The 18,087-nt window shown below is 36.9% G+C and overlaps 1 protein-coding gene across 3 annotated transcripts in view; it reads right to left on the bottom strand.

The window, feature by feature from the left end:
* The window catches only part of LOC117782664 (synaptosomal-associated protein 25), a 109,802-nt gene that overhangs the window by 27,229 nt on the left and 64,486 nt on the right, over nt 1-18,087 (bottom strand). For 2 of the 3 annotated variants that reach the window (XM_034619691.1, XM_034619693.1), the window contains one exon: nt 13,786-13,834. The exons of the other annotated variant lie outside the window; for it this stretch is intronic. In XM_034619691.1, the coding sequence (XP_034475582.1) occupies nt 13,786-13,834 (49 nt within the window). The remainder of the gene's footprint in view (nt 1-13,785; nt 13,835-18,087) is intronic. 3 annotated transcript variants of the gene reach the window in all.

Genomic DNA, 18,087 nt, shown 5'->3' with positions numbered 1-18,087 from the left:
TCATTATTATTTTTCAATTAGTACCTGCTAAATGACATGATACCTGATGCAATTATAACTGCGGACGGCAGTTCGCGTTAGTGACGAAAGCAGCACGAAGGGAGCGAAAGGCGACTATCACTGCGGACGGCAGTTCGCGTTAGTGACGAAAGCAGCACGAAGGGTGCGAAAGGCGACTAACTATATATACAGCTAAGTTGGAAAATTTGCTACGACTGTCCGATCAGATCGAGTTATATGCCGATCGAAAGGTTTAGTCCTAACTTACAAAATGGCATACTAAAACTTTTTCTAATTTACCTAGGTCATGAGATACGGGGGTGTAAGTGGGAGGTGAAAAATTTGTATGATCGCAGCTTGTGGAGCCGTTGGGGCTTTTTGGTAAAACTATTTATTTTTTAAAAATTTTTATCAAAAATACGCGTCGATTGATACCTCGATGACCCAAATCCGTTAACTGGTTCAAAAGATAAATAAATTTGAAATTTTTAGTGGACTTTTCAAAATGAAATGAAAAGTTAGTTTCTTTGTTTGTCTGTTTGTATCAAAGCGCTAAAAAAGCTAAGATGTAATGATGGGGATTTATTCCTCTTTGAAAATCAAGAAATGTTTGTTTTACGACTTTTTCAATTTCCCGCTAGTTTAGCGGGAAAACGCTAAATCCCGCTAAAATTGAAACTCCAACAATTTCCAAACCATAGAAGCTACAGATATGTTCTATATATCATTGGAAAGGTATGTTTGAGGGCTTTTATGCGTACCTTTTTTTCTAAAGTATTCAGGTAACATTTTACAGGTGATATTATGTTTTTAAGCTTACATTTTGTCGATTTTTGACAAAACGGCTCTAACGATTTTTGTTAAATTTTATTATATTGTAAAACGTACGATTTCGCGTTTTTTGGTATATGAAACATAAATTTTGGTTGAGGGGCCTGGAAGATATTACCTGTTAAGTGAATAAATACATTTTTCTATCGGTCGAAAATCATGTTTTAGTACGAAAAACTTTTTGGTTTTATGAGATATCTCAACCAAACTGTTCTGACCAAAGTTGGTTCAAATCGGACTACTATATCATATAGCCGTCATAGGACCGATCGGGTCAAAATTAGGTTTTAGTATGAAAAACTTGTTTGTTTAGTGAGATATTTTAACCAAATTGATAGCATTTGCATTTAAGTCAGTTTTAAAAATCCTGACCGAAGTTAGTTGTTATCGGACCACTATATCATATAGCCAAACGGTCCAATATTAAGTCTTGGTATGAAAAACTTTTTTGTTTTATGAGATATCGTAACCAAACTAATAGAATATGCATTTAAATTAGACTTATATATTGTGACCAAAGTTGGTTCTAATCGAACAGTAGAGTATGCTCGGCTGTAGCAACGCGAGCAAAGCGAGCAGGGGGCGGAGCCTCCTAGTTTTTCTTTATAATTAAAGAACAATTTTTTTTTAAATATGAAATACGCTGAACAACTAAATTTATATATATTTTACTATTTGCCTGCATTAATGATAAAGTTACAATGTCAAAAGCAAAAGCAATTGCAAAAATTTCTGATATCCCACAAAAAAAACCTCTACACGAGGTAAAAGTCTAGTGACGAAAGCAATTTCTAGCCCCAAAATTTCTGATATCCAATTTTGTGACGAACAAAATTCAGTTTAATCTAAAAATTTTAAATAAAAATATAAATTAATAAAAAAAAAAAGCGAAAATTGGCATTTGGCACTGCTCAAAAAGTAATTTTTATGTACAAAGAAGCTCACCCATTTTGCTCACAGTGCACAATGCCAATTTTCGATTTTTTGATTATTTTTTAATTTCTTTCATATTTGAAAAAAAAATCGTCAAAAAACAATATAAAACGTCTGGTAACACTGTTTATTTGCGCAACGCAAAACTGTCAGCTACACTCTCAAGGTCTGGCTGCTACGCCTGCCCTGTTGCTGGTGTCCTCTCTTAATACTTATTAAAATATATGTATTCAGTAAATAGGCTATATCTTTTGAGCCCCTTATACCAACAAAGCGCGAAATTTTACGTTTTACAATATATTGCAATTTAACAATAATCGTTAGAGCCATTTTGTAGCAAATCGCCAAAATGTAAGCTGAGAAACGTTATTTCCCCTGTAAAATGTTAAATGAGCACTTTAGATTAAATATTTAAAGGTACGCCTAAAACTGCTTTTTCAACGATATATAGGACATACCTCTAGCTTCTATTGTTTGGAAACTGTTTGAGTTTTAATTTTAGCGGTTTTTTCAAAAAACCGTAAAACAAACTTTTCTAGATTTTTGAAAAGGAATAAATACCCATCATTACATTTAAGCAACTTTAGCGATTTGATGCAAACAGACAAACAAACAAGCAGACAAACAAACTGAATTTTTATTTAAATTTGAGAAGTCCACTAAAATTTTCAAATTTATTTATCTTTATTTAAAAAATTGACCAAAAGGCCCCAACAGCCCCATTAGCTGCACTCATTTAAATTTTTCCCCTCTCACTTACACCCTCGTATCTCATGACCCAGGTGAGCTAGAAAAAGTATTAGTATGCCATTTTGAAAGTTAGGACTAAATCTTTCGATCGGTATATAACTCGATCTAATCGGAAAGTCAGAGGAAATTTTCCAACTTGGCTGTATATATTGCTAGTCGCCTTTCGTGGTGCTGCCGTCCGCAGTGATTAAGCCTCTGTACGAATTTAAGTTTTTAAAGTATTTATTTATTCAATTAATCTAACGAGAATATAACTGTCGAGTGGGCTCGACTGTAGTACTTTCATACATCACCGCGAGCCAAGCGAGCCGGGGGTCGGCGAGCGTGTCGAGCAGGAGGCGTAGCCCCTGTGTTTTTTAAATTTTAAGGTTTTTTATAAATTTTTTTTTGTTTTGTTGAAAATTTTTTATTTGTCATGTACATTAAAATTTGTACAAATATATTTGTTTTATATGTAAGTGTGTTCTAAACAAATCACGGAAATGCACATTTCGTTTCAAGTCTTTAAGACATGTATCTTAAACAAACTAACAGCAAATGCATCTGGGTTATTCTTTTAATTTATAGCCGAAGTTGTTGCAAATCAGACCACAATATCATATAGCTGACACCCATCGAACAAAAATCAAGTCGTAGTATGAAAATCTTTGCGGTCTAAGCAAGCCGGAAGTTGGTGAGCGAAGCGAGCAGGGGGCAGATTGGCGATTTCTGACAAAATGGCGCTAACGATTTTTGTTAAATTTCAATATAAATTTTATCATTTTTTTTGGATACCTGGAGCCATCCGGTCGTGCTAGCCCTACCTGCATAGTGTGGATCTCTGTGCAGGCGGACCACCCTTTCTCCGCAACTCGTGGGAATCAAAACATGAATACAATAAACAATACAAGCTCAAATACAAATAACAACCAAAGTATAAAAAAATAAAAAATATAAAAAAATCCACAAAAATATAAAAATACAAGCAACGACGGAATCACAGATTCCTCAAATCCAGCAGGGGCAGGGGCTTAAAAGCCTGTCCAAAGCCTAAGCCAGACACCGGAGATGGTCGTCATGCCAGCCGGTGTACTTACCGTCACTGGTCCAATCAAACTCGTTTTCACCCGGGCTTTGGGGTAGATGGAGTGGTTTTACTATCTCCTGTCACCATGGAGGCACAGCAAAGCACTAGTCCGGCAGTGCCACCTTCAGGTGCAGGGGTGATGGGGGAAACCTCCAACAGCCAGAGTCGCAAGGAAATTTTCTTATGCTGAGAAAAGGAGGAGCAACATCCATCCAACATGCTGGAGCAGAATCCAGTCCTTCAGCGGAGTGGCTGCAGAAGCTAGCATGGGCCAAGAGTGTGCTTCATGCTGACAGTGAGCAGGCACCTAGAGCGCTAGCACAGGCACAGGCCAAGAGGCAAAGCTTTCTGCAAAGAAATCAAGGGTTCAGGTGGGTAAATGCTTCGCCCAGATCGCCAAGGAAAGGTTCCCCAATGGAAGTGAATGCAGGCGGCACAGGCCACCCACTGCTTCGAGATGCTGGATCAGGAGCCTGGACCACCACTGGTCTGCAAAGACATTGGCTGGTACCAGGGAAGCGTGAAGGTTATAGCTGGCGACGATGAGAGATCTGCAGAGCTCTACAAAGCGGCAGTCTCCCTACTCATGACTGGAAAGTCGTTAAGGTAGAGGAGATAAAAGGGCCCACGAATCCTGAACAAGGATTCTCTCGCCCCCATAGAGGACGCTGGTAGCGAGCTGAACTTCTGAAAAAATTCTGCAGATAAACCTTCACCACTGTAAAGCATCCTCAGCTGCACTACTAATCCATCTGGCTGGAGACGGAGCCGACATAGTCCTAGTCCAGGCACCTTAGTTGATTGGTGGTAAGGTCCAGGAACATTGGTTGATTGGTGGTAAGGTTTCTGGACTAGGAATACCAGACTACAAGCTAGTAGTATTCTTGCGAGAAAACACTTTAGTATTTTCTTGCTTCATAATTTAAACAATAAAGACAACACGGCAGCAAGCCTGGAACTTCAGTCGGGTCCGATACGGTTGCTGTCCTGCTACATGGCCTACGACCACCCTGGCCCTCCTCCGAATGACAGCGCCAGTGGTCTTATAAAAGACTGTGAAACGCGCTTTGTTAGCCTGGCCCTCCTAAGGATAACATCACGAGAAGTCTTATAAAAGACTGTAAAACGCGCAATATTAGCCGTATCATTGGCTGTAATGTCAATGCACACCATACCCAGTGGGGTAGCTCAAACACAAGCACAAGGGGTGAGTCACTCCAAAACTATATTTTAAGCACTAACCTAGTTTTAAGCAACAAAGGTTGCGAATCTACCTTTATAATCAAGGACAGGAAGGAAGTCATTGACCTAACCCTGGTATCCCATTCTCTATATGAAAGTGGCGGTCGATCACTCCTTCTCTGATCACATCTATATTGAATTCTCTCTCAATCTGAGGCATTCACCAATTTAAGAAAGATCATATATTGCTCTCATTAAGAAGGCTATCCCAGAGGTAGCACCAGAAGGAGCGCACTCTATAGAGCGGATACGCTAGTTAATTAAAACTAAGGCGTGCAACTCTACATGCAGAGTAGCATGTCCCAGCAGCAGACCAAAACGGGGTAAGAAACCACCATGGTGGAACCCTAAACTAGGCGAGCTTCGCAGGAACTCGACAAACCTTTTTAATCAAGCCAAGGCTGTTAACACAGAAGAATCCTGGCTCGACTATAAACACACCCTTTCAATATACAAAAAGGCGACACGACAAGCCAAAAGAGTTTCATGGAGAGCTTTCTGCTCTGACATAGAATCAACACCGGACGCTGCCAGACTGAGGAAGATTTTATCAAAATCAGCCCCCACACTAGGTTACCTCAAAAAAGAGGATGACACTTGAACGTACCTTAATAAAGCATTTTCCGGGCTGCAAAGCAACCAATCAGTGTCGATACCAAACCACAACTGAGGTGCCAATCAGCCCCTCTATTCTCAGCAGACGCCACATTACTTGGTCTATAAACAGCTTGAGCCGTACAAATCACCTGTTCCAGACGGCATCTTTCCTGCCCAATTACAGCAAGCGGGAGACATTGCCATAGACTGGCTAAAGTCAATCTTTTTAGAGGTTCTCAAAACTGGCCATATCACTGATCTATGGCGAGTTTCAAAAAAAGTATTCATACCCAAAGCTGGCAAGTACTCCCAAACGACACCAAAGGATTTCAGACCGATCAGCCTGTCGCCCTTTATGCTCAAAACCTTCGAGCGACTTTTGGCTCTTCATCTAAGATCATCCATTACCACAGAACTCTTATCCAATTCACAGCACGCATATCGGAAATGCAAATCGACGGAAACCGCTTTTCACTCCGTTGTCGCCACTATAAAAAAAAATTCCTTTCGCTCACTGAATACTCCCTCATAGCCTTCTTCGTCCCGGAAGCAATCACTGGAGCACTGACTATCTTGGGGATTGAAAACCGGCTTGTGGGACTAACCGACCAGTTGCTCACATGCAGGGTCGTTACGTCCACACTTGGCTCTTCAGCACTCACCAGGCTCGTCAGTAGGAGAACACCTAAAGGAGGGGTTCTATCTCCTCTTCTATGGAACCTAGCAGTCAACAGTCTGCTCCCTCCTTTAGCGAAAGCGCCAGATACTTGGGATTACTTCTGGGTAGGAAGCTTGACTGGAAAATTAGCACAAAAGAAAGATGTAGGAAGGCAACAGTCGTATGTACACTTGCAGGACAGCGGTCGGCCTGAAATGGGGCATCTCGCCTTACATTGCCCATTGGCTATACATAGCAATAATTAGACCGATTTTACTATATGGTATCGCAGTGAGGTAGCCCGCTTTAACAAAGCAATCCATCGACAAACGACTTAATAAACTTCATCGGATGGCCGAAATCTGCATCACAGGTGCTCTTAACACAACACCGGTTGAAGCTCTAGACGCCGCACACTGGGGCAGGAGGCCGAAAAGCGTGGCAAAAATCATTTTTTTGACGAAAGCGTTCGTAAAAAGTAATAATGGCATTCGATAGGGAAAACTTGAAAAACTACGAATCCACGATTTTATAAATCAGGTAAAAATTGTGGGCGTGACAGCCTCTCAAAGTTGACCCATTTTTCAGCGCGCGCAAAAATGTGAAAATTTTATAAAAAATGCAAACATTAAAACTGATTTGATGACAAGCTATATGACCGATCTTTATGATTATGTTTTCATGTGAATAGTACATTCATTTATAATAAAATGCCGTAGAATTTTGTTTGTTATCTTGTTGACCTTTTATCCCAGCAATGTTTAAAAAAAGCACTAAAATTAGACTATTTTTAGACTTTGATGAAATAGAACAAAAATTGGACTCATTTGGACTCGATCCCACTACCACAGGGGTCTTTGTTAATCAATTCAATCATAGATAATTTATCAAAAAAACAAAATTTTTTTTTTTTGAAATAAACATAATAAAACTTTTTTATATATTAAACGATGCTGTTTAAAGAATAAAAAAGATTGAAATTTATATTTGAAACAAAAAATAAATAATTTTTTTTAAATTTTACATGTAAAATATGCACTGAAAATATTTTTCAACTTTGACCGAAATCAACCAGTAGGCCTATAACGCAGTGAAAACACTCATTTTAAAGCTTATGAAGTTTTCTATCAAATGCTTTGAAAATATCTTCACTGGTTCAAAAGATATGATTTTTGCAACGCAAAATGAGGATCTACCCTACTGTGCGCCGTCCTTAACATACAGCCAATTCGGCAAGCAAGCAACATTATCTCCACCCTGACAGCAGTCCGACTGAGAGACTCTAACTCTTGGGTAGAGAGCTCCACAGGGCACTCCACCATTCTAAAGATAATCAAATCGTTCCTTCCAGAACGGATTACTGTATGCCAACAGAGCATGTCGAAACTCACTTTCAAATCAGGGGAGGAATGGTTAACACATACTCCAGGACACTCTGGGGCCTTATCCACGCCCCACTGTCATGGGCTTGCGAGGCAAACTTGGCCTCACCTGAACAAAACTCGTTTTAAAATCCTATGTACACTAAGCAGAACAGACTGTTTTTCCGTAGTAAGGGCTCTAACAGGACACTGGCTGGTAGGCATCCATGCCACACGGCTGAACGCCCCATACAACGACTTCTGCAGGAACTGTAGGGACGAGGAAAAAATGGAATTACCGGAACATTTCTTCTGTTCCTGTCCCGCACTGAGCAGTAGAAGACTCCGCACCCTAAGAAAACCCTTTCTCTCCACTCTAGTTGAACTTGCCTCCATTACACCGCGAAAAATCGATTAATTTATGCAGTTATCAAGCTGGACACCATATTGATTGCCATGTCACCACAAAGGTAGTAGGGAACCCTAGATACGCGGTACCACAATGGGCCCAACTGTGGCCTAAGTGAGTCGTAATTCGACAGCCGCGCTAACCTAAAATAATATGCGCTGCAGAAAGACATAACTAGTTTAATTCAATTAAACTATTTTCATCCCGAATTGTCAATAAACTAAACTGCCTGGCAGCACTTTCTAATTCTGTAACGCAAAACAAAACTTTCTGGCAGCACTGGTTATATTTTCCGCGCAAAGCTGTCTGCTACATAGGTTTGCTGATGTGACACATTATTCTGCTGTCATATTTGAACACTAAGTAATGTGTATACCCACAAAAAAAATCTACACGAAGGTCAAAGTCTAGGAAGAGGATGGCGAAGAGGATGGTGTATAGCCTTAGGCGCAAGAGGTCCGAGGCTTGAATCCCCGACAATGCAAGGTTTTATTTTCATTTTTTTATAATGTTCTTTATTTTATTAATATTTTTTAAAAACAAAAATAAAATATTTCAACATTTTACATTTTTGTTGTTGTTTGTTATGCTGCTTTATCATTGTTCTTTTTACAAATCTTGAACAAAATCTCAAAGGGCTGCAACATAAAATTTGTATAACAGATGCCAAAGCTGCTGTTAACAGGCTGTGTTAATAGAATGATTTAAATAAAATATTTTTATCTTTTTAAATTTTTTTTATCAAAAATAATGTTTTGCTACACTCCGTATTTTTGTCTGTTTTTGTTTTTGTTAAAACCAAAGAAAACTAAACCCATGGCTGCAGCATATCATATTCGCAGCTGTTAAAGGTTCTGTAAAGAAGCTGATTTAAATTAAAAAATAATTTTCTTTAAATTAATAAAAGTTTTGTCATATTAATATTATGAAAGCTAAATGACCCGATTGATTGCAAATTGTTAATAAATAAATGCCGCATTTGGTATGCTTATATCGCTTTGTGGGTGGGATGCATATTGGCATGGCCAACAACAACAAGGCAGCTAGCAACAAAAACAACAACAGCAAAAGAAACAGAAATAAATGCAGATAAAGAAGCAACCAAATAACTCAAATATTATGAAGAATTTTTAATTTATCTCAACCAAACTCACTATTTTGCTTTTGCACGCCAAGTCTCAAATTTTCCTATCAAATCTAGATTTTTTCCGCCACATTAGGCTTTTTTCCCGCCAAACCTGGCGATTTTCCCAACGTCCAATTGCAGAGGCAGCGGGCAGGGAAAATATAATTATTCGTTTCTCTCTCAAAAAATGTTATTTGGATTTACATATAGAAGTGTTGGTCAGCTGGCGAGTTTAGTACCTAAGGATTGCAGAGGATGACGTGTTAGACCCAAGTGCAATAAGGCGCGGGTTCATGTCCCACACAAGGCAAGATTCTGTTTCTATTTTTATACCCTGAGCCCTTTTAAAATGGGCAAAAAAGGGTATAATGTGTTTGGCAGAACTTATGTAACAGGCAGAAGGAGGCGTGGCAGACCCCATAAAGTATACATATTCTTGATCAGGATCAAAGTTATCTCAACCAAACTTACAGATTGCAAGGGTAGCGGGCAAGGTGAATATAATTATTCGTTTCTCTTTCAAAAAATGTTATATTACATAAGTTTTTTTCTACTTATTACATTTAGAAGGAAATTTACAACAATAACAAAGGTTAAATTCTTCTTAAATAACTGACCATAATTGCTTCGTACGAACAGTGAAAAACGTAGTAGTCTGATTTGTACAAGAAGCTTTCATGCCATTTAGCAGGTACTGATTACTGATCTTCATCAGAAGTAAAGAAGACATTACTGACCAAAAAACCTGTCTAATAAACCCAATGTTATAAATAACGACGCTTTGCTCTTGAATGACAGAGACTGCAGTTGAAATGCCTTTTCTTGCACATAATTTTGATACTTTTATTCTTTTCTTATATACAAGTACGTTAACATGATCGGATTAAGAATCAATAAATTTGTGTGGTGCTACCCGAAATTTCAGGTTATCCCAATTAACAAGTGTCAGAATTATTGAAATATAACAATAATTTATTTTTGCGTAAAAGAAGTTAATTCAAGAAAAATATTAGAAGTGCTCCTCTTTTTCACATTTCAATTAAAAAATTAAATGACATTCGGCCCAGCGTAAAAACTCATTTTTATGTAATAAGAAGCTCCACCTTTTCGGGCATGGTGAAGAATGTAGTTTATTTTTTTACTTGAAATATTTTGTTTTAAATGTAAATATTAAACCTGTGTGCCAAGTCTCAAGGCTGTAGCTTTAAAATTGCTCTTGTTATTAGATTTTATATCATTTGGGCGGACGTGGGCATGGCCAAATTTAAAAACAAACTTTATATAGGTCAACATCCTAGGAGTATTGTCATTAAATTTGGTTGCTCTAACTTTTATAGTCTCGGAGATAAAGGTGTTCAAAGTAGTGTACCATTCTGTCATCCATCTGTCACGAATCTAGTAGGCTCTAGTAACCATTTTTTTTGGGTATCGAGCTAAAAATACCGTAGGTAAAGTTACTAAAAGTCAAAAATCTCCAATCGGGCACAATTGCGGCAATGGTTTTTTTTAACTCACCTTGAATATTCACAGAATTAGAAACAAAAGTCAAATTTTGTGGGCTCGGCTGGATTCGTTTCAACAAAAGTTGAAAAAGCTCCCAAAATTATAGGTCTATGGGAAATGTTACCTGAGTACTTTAGAAAAAAAGCTTAAAGGTACGCCTAAAAAGCCCTCAAACACACCTTTTCAATGTATATAAAACATATTTGTAGTTTCTATGGTTTGGAAACTGTCAATTCTAGCGGGACTTAGCGTTTTCCGCTAAACTAGCGGTTTTTTCAAAAAGTCGTGGAACAAATATTTCTAGATTTTTGAAGGGAAGTAAATTCCCATCATAAGATCCATGCTTTTTTAGCGCTTTGATACAAACAGACAGACAAACAAACTTTTCATCTCATTTTGAGAAGTCAACTAAAAATTTAATTATCTTTTAAACTAGTTGTTGGATTTGGGTGATTGAGGTATCAATAGACGCGTATTATTAATTACTTAATTAGAACTAGAATAGAAAAATATAAAATATTCCCAAAAGGCCCAAACGGCCTCATTAGCTGCAATCATTAAATTTTTCTCCTCCTACTTACACCCCTGTATCTCATGACCCAGGTGAGCTAGAATTTTTTTTTGTATTTTGTAAGTTAGGACTAAACCTTTCGATCGGTATATAACTCGATCTAATCGGACAGTCATAGCAAATTCTATAAATGAGCTGTATATATTGCTAGTCGCCTTTGGCACCCTTCGTGCTGCTTTCGTCACTAGCGCGAACTGCCTTCCGCAGTGATTAAAATAAAAAAAAAACACGAATATCCTTATTCTGCACTGTGCGCAAAAAGGGTGGGATTCTTTGTACATGAAAATTACTTTTTGATCAGTGCCGTATGCCAGCTTTCGTGTTTTTTTATTTTAATTAATATATATTTTAATTAAAACTATTTTTATTAAAATTAATTTTGTTCGTCACAAAATTAGATATCAGAAATTTTGGGGTTAGAAATTTCTTTCGTCACTAGACTTTTACCTTGTGTAGAATCTTTTTGTTATGGGATATCAGACATTTTTGCAATTGCTTTTGCTTTTAACATGGAAGGGCCGGTTAATCAATGTCTCCTTAAATTTTATAAAATAGATAAAATCAAATTTGACATTAATTTTAGTTATCTGTTGTATAGTTATCAAACCCCTTAAATAGACATTGAAAAACCGGTCCTAACTTTATCATTAATGCAGGCAGATAGTAAAATATATGAATTAAGTTGTTGAACTTCTTGCATATTAAAAATAAAAATATTTATAATAATAATAATAAAGAAAACAAATGGGCGGCTACAGTCGAGCACGCTAAACAGTAGGATACCCTGTGCTCAGGTACTAAGTTTTTTTTTACCGATTCTTTCTATGACAGCTATATGATATAGGAAACCTATCTGAACCAAATTCGGTCAGGATGTATAACACCAACTTAAATGCATATTTTATCACTTTGGCTAAGATATCTCAAAGAACAAGACTTTTTAGCTCGGTACCCAAAACAAATGGGAGCTACAGCCTATTAGATTCGTGACAATTATGGTACACTACTTTAAACACCTTTTTCTCCGAGACTGTAAAAGTAAGAACGAGGATGTTGACCTATTTCAAGTTAATTTTAAAATTTGGACACGCCCACTTCCGCCCACGTAAATGATATAAAATCTAATAACAAGAGCAATTTAAGAGCTACAGCCTTAAGACTGCGCGCACAGGATAGGCGGACGAGTCCTGATGTGTGCTGAAATTTTCATGGAGTTCAAACATATAATAACCTAGATCTCAGTGACTATAAGAGCTAGAGCTACCGAATTCGGTAACAATACTGCTATGTTGTGCATACGCCCCCCAATTTTCCTGTAATCGACAAAAAACTAAAATATCAAATTACGAGGCCCATTCAATTGTATGCTAAAAATTTCATTGCGATCGGATAATAAACATCGAATATATTAAGCAAATAGGTTTCGATTTGAACGCCGTGGTACGCACAGTCTGGAGGGGTGGGCGTAACAGCAGGTACACAAGTTATGTTAATGTTATAATAACATAATATAATTTTAGTTATACAAGTTACATCAATGTTATATTAACATGTTATTGTTTATGTTAGACATGTTATCCCACAAAAAAAACATCTAATTACTTTTTGCGCAGTGCTTTCGTCACTAGCGCGAACTGCCGTCCACAGTGATATGAATGCTATGTTAATTAATTTCATGTTAATATACATTTCTTCTATTAATTATGTTAATTTATAAATCTTAAATTTGCATATATTTATGTATGTTTGACGGTTAGTATGTTAAGTTTTCTTTTGTTTTAACATTTTAAAAGTTAAAAGTGTCAATAAGCCTCTGTACAAATTGAAGTTTAATAAGGGGGCAGAGCCCCCTTGTTCATACTAAAACTTGATTTACGACTGAGCGTCTCTATGGCAGCTATATGATATAGTGGTCCGATTTGAACCAAATTTGGTCAGCCCAAATGTATATTGTGTCAGATTGGTTGAGATATCTCAAAAATCCAAGACTTTTTCATACAAAAACTTAATTATCAATCTATTGGTTCTATGGCTGCTATATGATATAGAGGTCCGATCCACAAAAAAAAAAAACTTGATCTGCGTACGGTATCCAGATCCAGAAAAATTTTATCAAAAGGACCAAACGGCTCCATTAGTTGCAATCATTTAAATTTTTCCCATTCCACTTATACCCCCTTATCTCATGTTAACCATTTTGTTAGTTAGGACTAAACCTTTCGTTCAGAATATAACTCGATGGTAGCAAATGCTCTATATTAGCTGTATATATATCGCTAGTCGCCTTTCGAACCCTTCGTGCTGCTTTCGTCACTAGCGCGCACTGAAGTCCGCGGGGATATAGATGCTATTGGGACACTTAGTCAAAAAATTTATACAGGCATAAAATCTTCTGATTTAAGCTCTGGGCTTTGGGTCTCCTACAGTCGATTAAACTAAATATTTTTTCATTTTCATCTGTCTTCGCTATTTCGAAAGTAAGTAGCACCGCGTAACCCCCTTGCTTACTTTGTTTTGGTTATAATTTTCTTGTGTTGTTATTATTGGCGATATTCGGAACTAGAGCTTGCACTTGATGTATAATAATTAAGTTTTGCGCTTGCTCAGCAGAAAATACGGAAGCAATCGTGATCACGATTCTGACGGTGACCGTTGCTATTGTTGTTTCTGCTGCTGTTGCAGAGGTTAATGGTGTTATTGTACTTATAGTTGGTTCGGAGTTACCACTAATGTCTTACCTCCTTGCTCGTCCAACATAACAATGCTTCGCATCCCAACTTCCGCGCTCTAAATAAAAATACACGTTCATTTAAATATTAGTACCATTATGAGAGAATTTCTACGAATTTCTATAATATACTAAGCTCGATAATTTATAATAAAATAAATTGGGACACTTATGTCCGCAATAAACAAGGCAATCGGCTCTACCAAATCGTTAAAAGTAATTCCGATTAATTTTCTTTAAATAAAAAATAATTAAACTTTGAGTTTCAGATTATGATCAGCCATTCACTGAATACAAAATCCCTTTGGTAGAACAGATTTTACTATATAAAAATTTACTTATTGTATTTTTTAAATTTTAAACCCAATTACCCGTCTTCAATATTACTTAGTTAAAGGCCAATTTTATATAGGTTAATAATAAATTTTTATACCCAAAAAAATTTATGGTTGGAACTTTTAAGTAGTTCCTACTTCATATTATATACCCAAAACGCACTATTCAACGACAGGGTGGTTATACAGTTCCTTGTGTGACTTTTTATGAACACACATTTTGTACATATGAACCCAAGTTGGGCCTAAAAACAACATTACTTCATTGAGTTATATCACTCCGCTTAATAAGTCCTCGGACTAGCATACTAGGTCACTTGAATAGTTTTGAAAGCGGAAATAAAAAAAAAAAGAATAAATGGGTTAAACTAAATTTATTCTTCAGTGTAATCTGCTCCGAGCTTAATATATTTTTTTCAGCTATTTTCCAATTCGTTTACACCCCCTCTGAAGTGTTCTTCTGGAAGGCCCTCAAAATCCTTATTTACTGCAGTTATCACTCCATCATTTGCTGAAAAACGGATCCCACGTAGGAATTTTTTAGGTGTGGGAACAAATGAAAGTCAGAGGGTGGCAGATCTGATGAAATTGGTGGATGTCAACAATTCATTTATTTTATTTTTCGCTAAGCCAGGTCTCTTTTCATGAATCATCGCGTCCAGTTGGTCCAATAGATTGCATTAGTATTCCCCTGTTATTTTTTTACCTTTTCCAAGTAGTCAATCAACAATATTCCCTTCGCATCCCAGAAAACTGAAGCCATAACCTTTTTCGAAGATTTTAACCACCGGCTGGATCATAAAGATAAGCCCAAGTCTCAATATATGAAACACCCGTTCCACCGAGATGTGCACAGTCTTTGCTTTTTGTACCAGTGTCAATCGTTTGTCTGCTATAGCCATATCATGCACAGCATCAATCATTTTTTGGTTAGTTGCAGTTTTGGACCGTTCAGAATGTGGGTCATTGACACTCCTACGATGTCGTTTAAACTCTAAGGTCCATCTATGAACATTTGGAAACAAAGGAGCATAGTCCTTTATTACTTTTACCAACTTGGTATGAATCTCGCGTGCAGATAAACTATAACACGAATTTCTGATTTCTGCATGGTTGAAAAATTACCAAAATATGTGCTCTTTAAACAGCTGATTAAAAAAAGCTTTTTGACAGATCGTCTTGAAAGCTCCGACATATTTACCGTAAGAATGGAGCTTTCAAATGACATACAGCATTTGGTTCTAAAAGTGCTTTCAAAAATTTTCAAGTGACCGAGTATAAGGGGTGCCGGTGTCGAAAAATCTGTTTTGCAATTCGATAAACCATTTGTTATAAGGTATGTGCGTAACATTTCATGACTAGCAAACTTTTGGTATTTAAATGAACGTCGAAACTTTGTGTTTTTGGTGGGAAAGAATATGGCTTTTCTTCTCCCGGAAGTACTGAATTTAAAAGAGGTCGTAGCAGCATCGAAGACGCTGAACATTCTGGATGGCCAAATGAGGCAGTTACTGGACAATCGCAAACCGTAGTTAAAGAAGATATGTAGCAGAGGCCATGAAGATATCAGAAGTGAGTGTGTCTACAATTTACAATTTCCACCTTAGGTGGAAGCTATGTCGATAAATAAAATTAAGTTACGAGAAAAAAGTGTGTTTTAATATGGGAGTAGACTAGAAAACGTTCTGGTCCTTGTAGGTGCATATAAAAACAAGTGGGAAAGGCTATAGTCGAGATCCCGACCATAGGATACCCGTTACTTATTTATTTCAATATATATAAAAGTAATTTAAAGACTATAGTACGTGGCTTGACATAAATTTGAAACAAACTTGATCTTCGTGGGGTCTATAGAATTCTGTGTGCCAAATTTGGTTACTCTATCTCTTTTAGTCTCTTAGATTCTTTTGTTTTTAGATTCGAACAGGCGGTTGAAAACAAACTTGACCTGCTCCAACGCATTTGGAGTCTAAGGGTGAAAGCTTTGTATCTCTATCTCTTATAGACTCTGAGATCTAGGCGGTCACCAGTGATACCAATTTAGTCATTTCGCGGATAGATTTTTCCTATTTTTAACTGCTTCAGCCGGGAAAAATATCAAACAGCCTCTATACGAAAATCTGGTCTCTTTTTAGATTTAAGTTATCATTATATATAACACGAAATTTTAAAACAAAAATAGTTGCTCAATACGCAAGCATTCACCTAGTAAAATGGGAGAATGTAGAAAATACACAAAAGTTTTAGACTGAGGCAAAAAATTATTGAGACTCGGCTGGCAATTATACACTTTTTAAATTATATGTTGATGTATATTTCATCTTCTGAAGATTCGGATTGCGTCGGCACAAGTCCTGTTGCCATCTCAATAAATTACCCGACAAATATCTAAATATCATATACCATGGCGGCATATGATATAAAAGAAAAGGCAGAGGAGACAATAATTGAAGATGCGCTCAAATTATTATATTGAATAAAAAAAAAAGTTTTCCCATTTTTTATCCTAATTTTTATTTTTTCAGCCTTTTTTCCCTGTTTTCTTTGGTTGTTTTGTCCTATTTTTCCGAAAAACAGTTGGCATCACTGGCGCTCACACAGACGGACGGACGGACATGGCTCGGCTGTTGATGCTGATCAAGAATATATATACTTTATGGGGTCGGAGATGCCTCCTTCTCCCTGTTACATACATTCCAACGAACACAATATACTCTTTTACTTATTTTTTAAGTAACGGGTATAACTAGGGTGTTTCGCCAAGATTAGACCTACCAGAACGTTTTCTAGTCTACTCTTTTGAGTCTGCCTCGTGCTATTTTTAATGTCAATTCATTTCGTTCTGCTCATGACTCCTTGATTACACCGTTACACAAAAAAAATCTGAACCCGAAGTCTATTTTGGCCCAGCACGTCAGGTTTTCGAAATAACTACAAGGAACAATGTGGCCGAAACTTTTTTGAAAAATTCATCGGAGTTGTTTGAAACTCGTTACCCGGGGGTTTTTGGGGTCGCTGATTACGAATTTGAAGTCAATTTTTATAAATTTAAAATGGCGGATCCGAATTTTTCAAATGAACATATTTAATGGATCCGCCATTTTGAATTTTTAAGAATTGACTTCTGGTTCTGAACCGAGCCTCGCCGGTTCGGTTCGGGTTCTTAAGCAATCCGAACCGGATCATGAACCGAACAATTTATTTTGTAAACTCCGTGATCCCAAACCTAAAGCGAACCAATTAATTAAATAAAATGTTCGGTTCGAAAAAAAAATAATTAAATTCTTTTTATTAGTGATGTAAAAATACATTGAAACATCGCCAACTCCCTGGAGCTTTTTCATAGTAGTTAATTTGCAGAGCTTAATGATCTACAATCGAAACTTTCTTGAAATAACATATAGTGCTTATCGAGAAGTGAAGTGAGTTCAATCGCGCGGAAACATAGATATGGGGCCCCATATGAGAAAAAATATTTTTCTTTATGGTGAGGTTTTTTTTTTAAATTTTTTTTAAATTTGCCCTTTTTTATACTCTGAGCCAGCGCCGTTTCGAGGGGGGGGCAAGGGGTGCAACCGCCCCGGGCGCTAAGATTTAACGCTCTACCACATACAAAGCCATATATGGCTTCTCACTTTCAATAATTTTTTTTTGCAATAAAACGGTACAAATACTAAACCGTTTGTTATCACTTATTCTCTTTCAACTATTTTCTGTGAGATGTCTATACTCAGAACTTCTTTGTGTTGCCTTATCTCAAGTTTCAATCAGTTTTTTGCTCGCGTCTCAAGCAGACGAACGAAAGTGAATTGTGGTGAAATTAAAATTAAAATTACTGCACTAAAAATCAGTTTTATCACTGAAAAGTATTTTTTTTTCTAAGAGAATATAAAGTTCATAAAAAATAGAATTTGACTATAGGTGAGCATCACATATACTATTCTATGCAAAAAACTGTGGACGCCATATAAAAAAAG

The sequence above is a fragment of the Drosophila innubila genome (assembly GCF_004354385.1).
Source record: "Drosophila innubila isolate TH190305 chromosome 2L unlocalized genomic scaffold, UK_Dinn_1.0 5_B_2L, whole genome shotgun sequence".
Taxonomy (NCBI): domain Eukaryota; kingdom Metazoa; phylum Arthropoda; class Insecta; order Diptera; family Drosophilidae; genus Drosophila; species Drosophila innubila.
The sequence above is the reverse complement of the archived record's forward strand: the minus strand, read 5'-3'. Positions and strand labels throughout refer to the sequence as shown.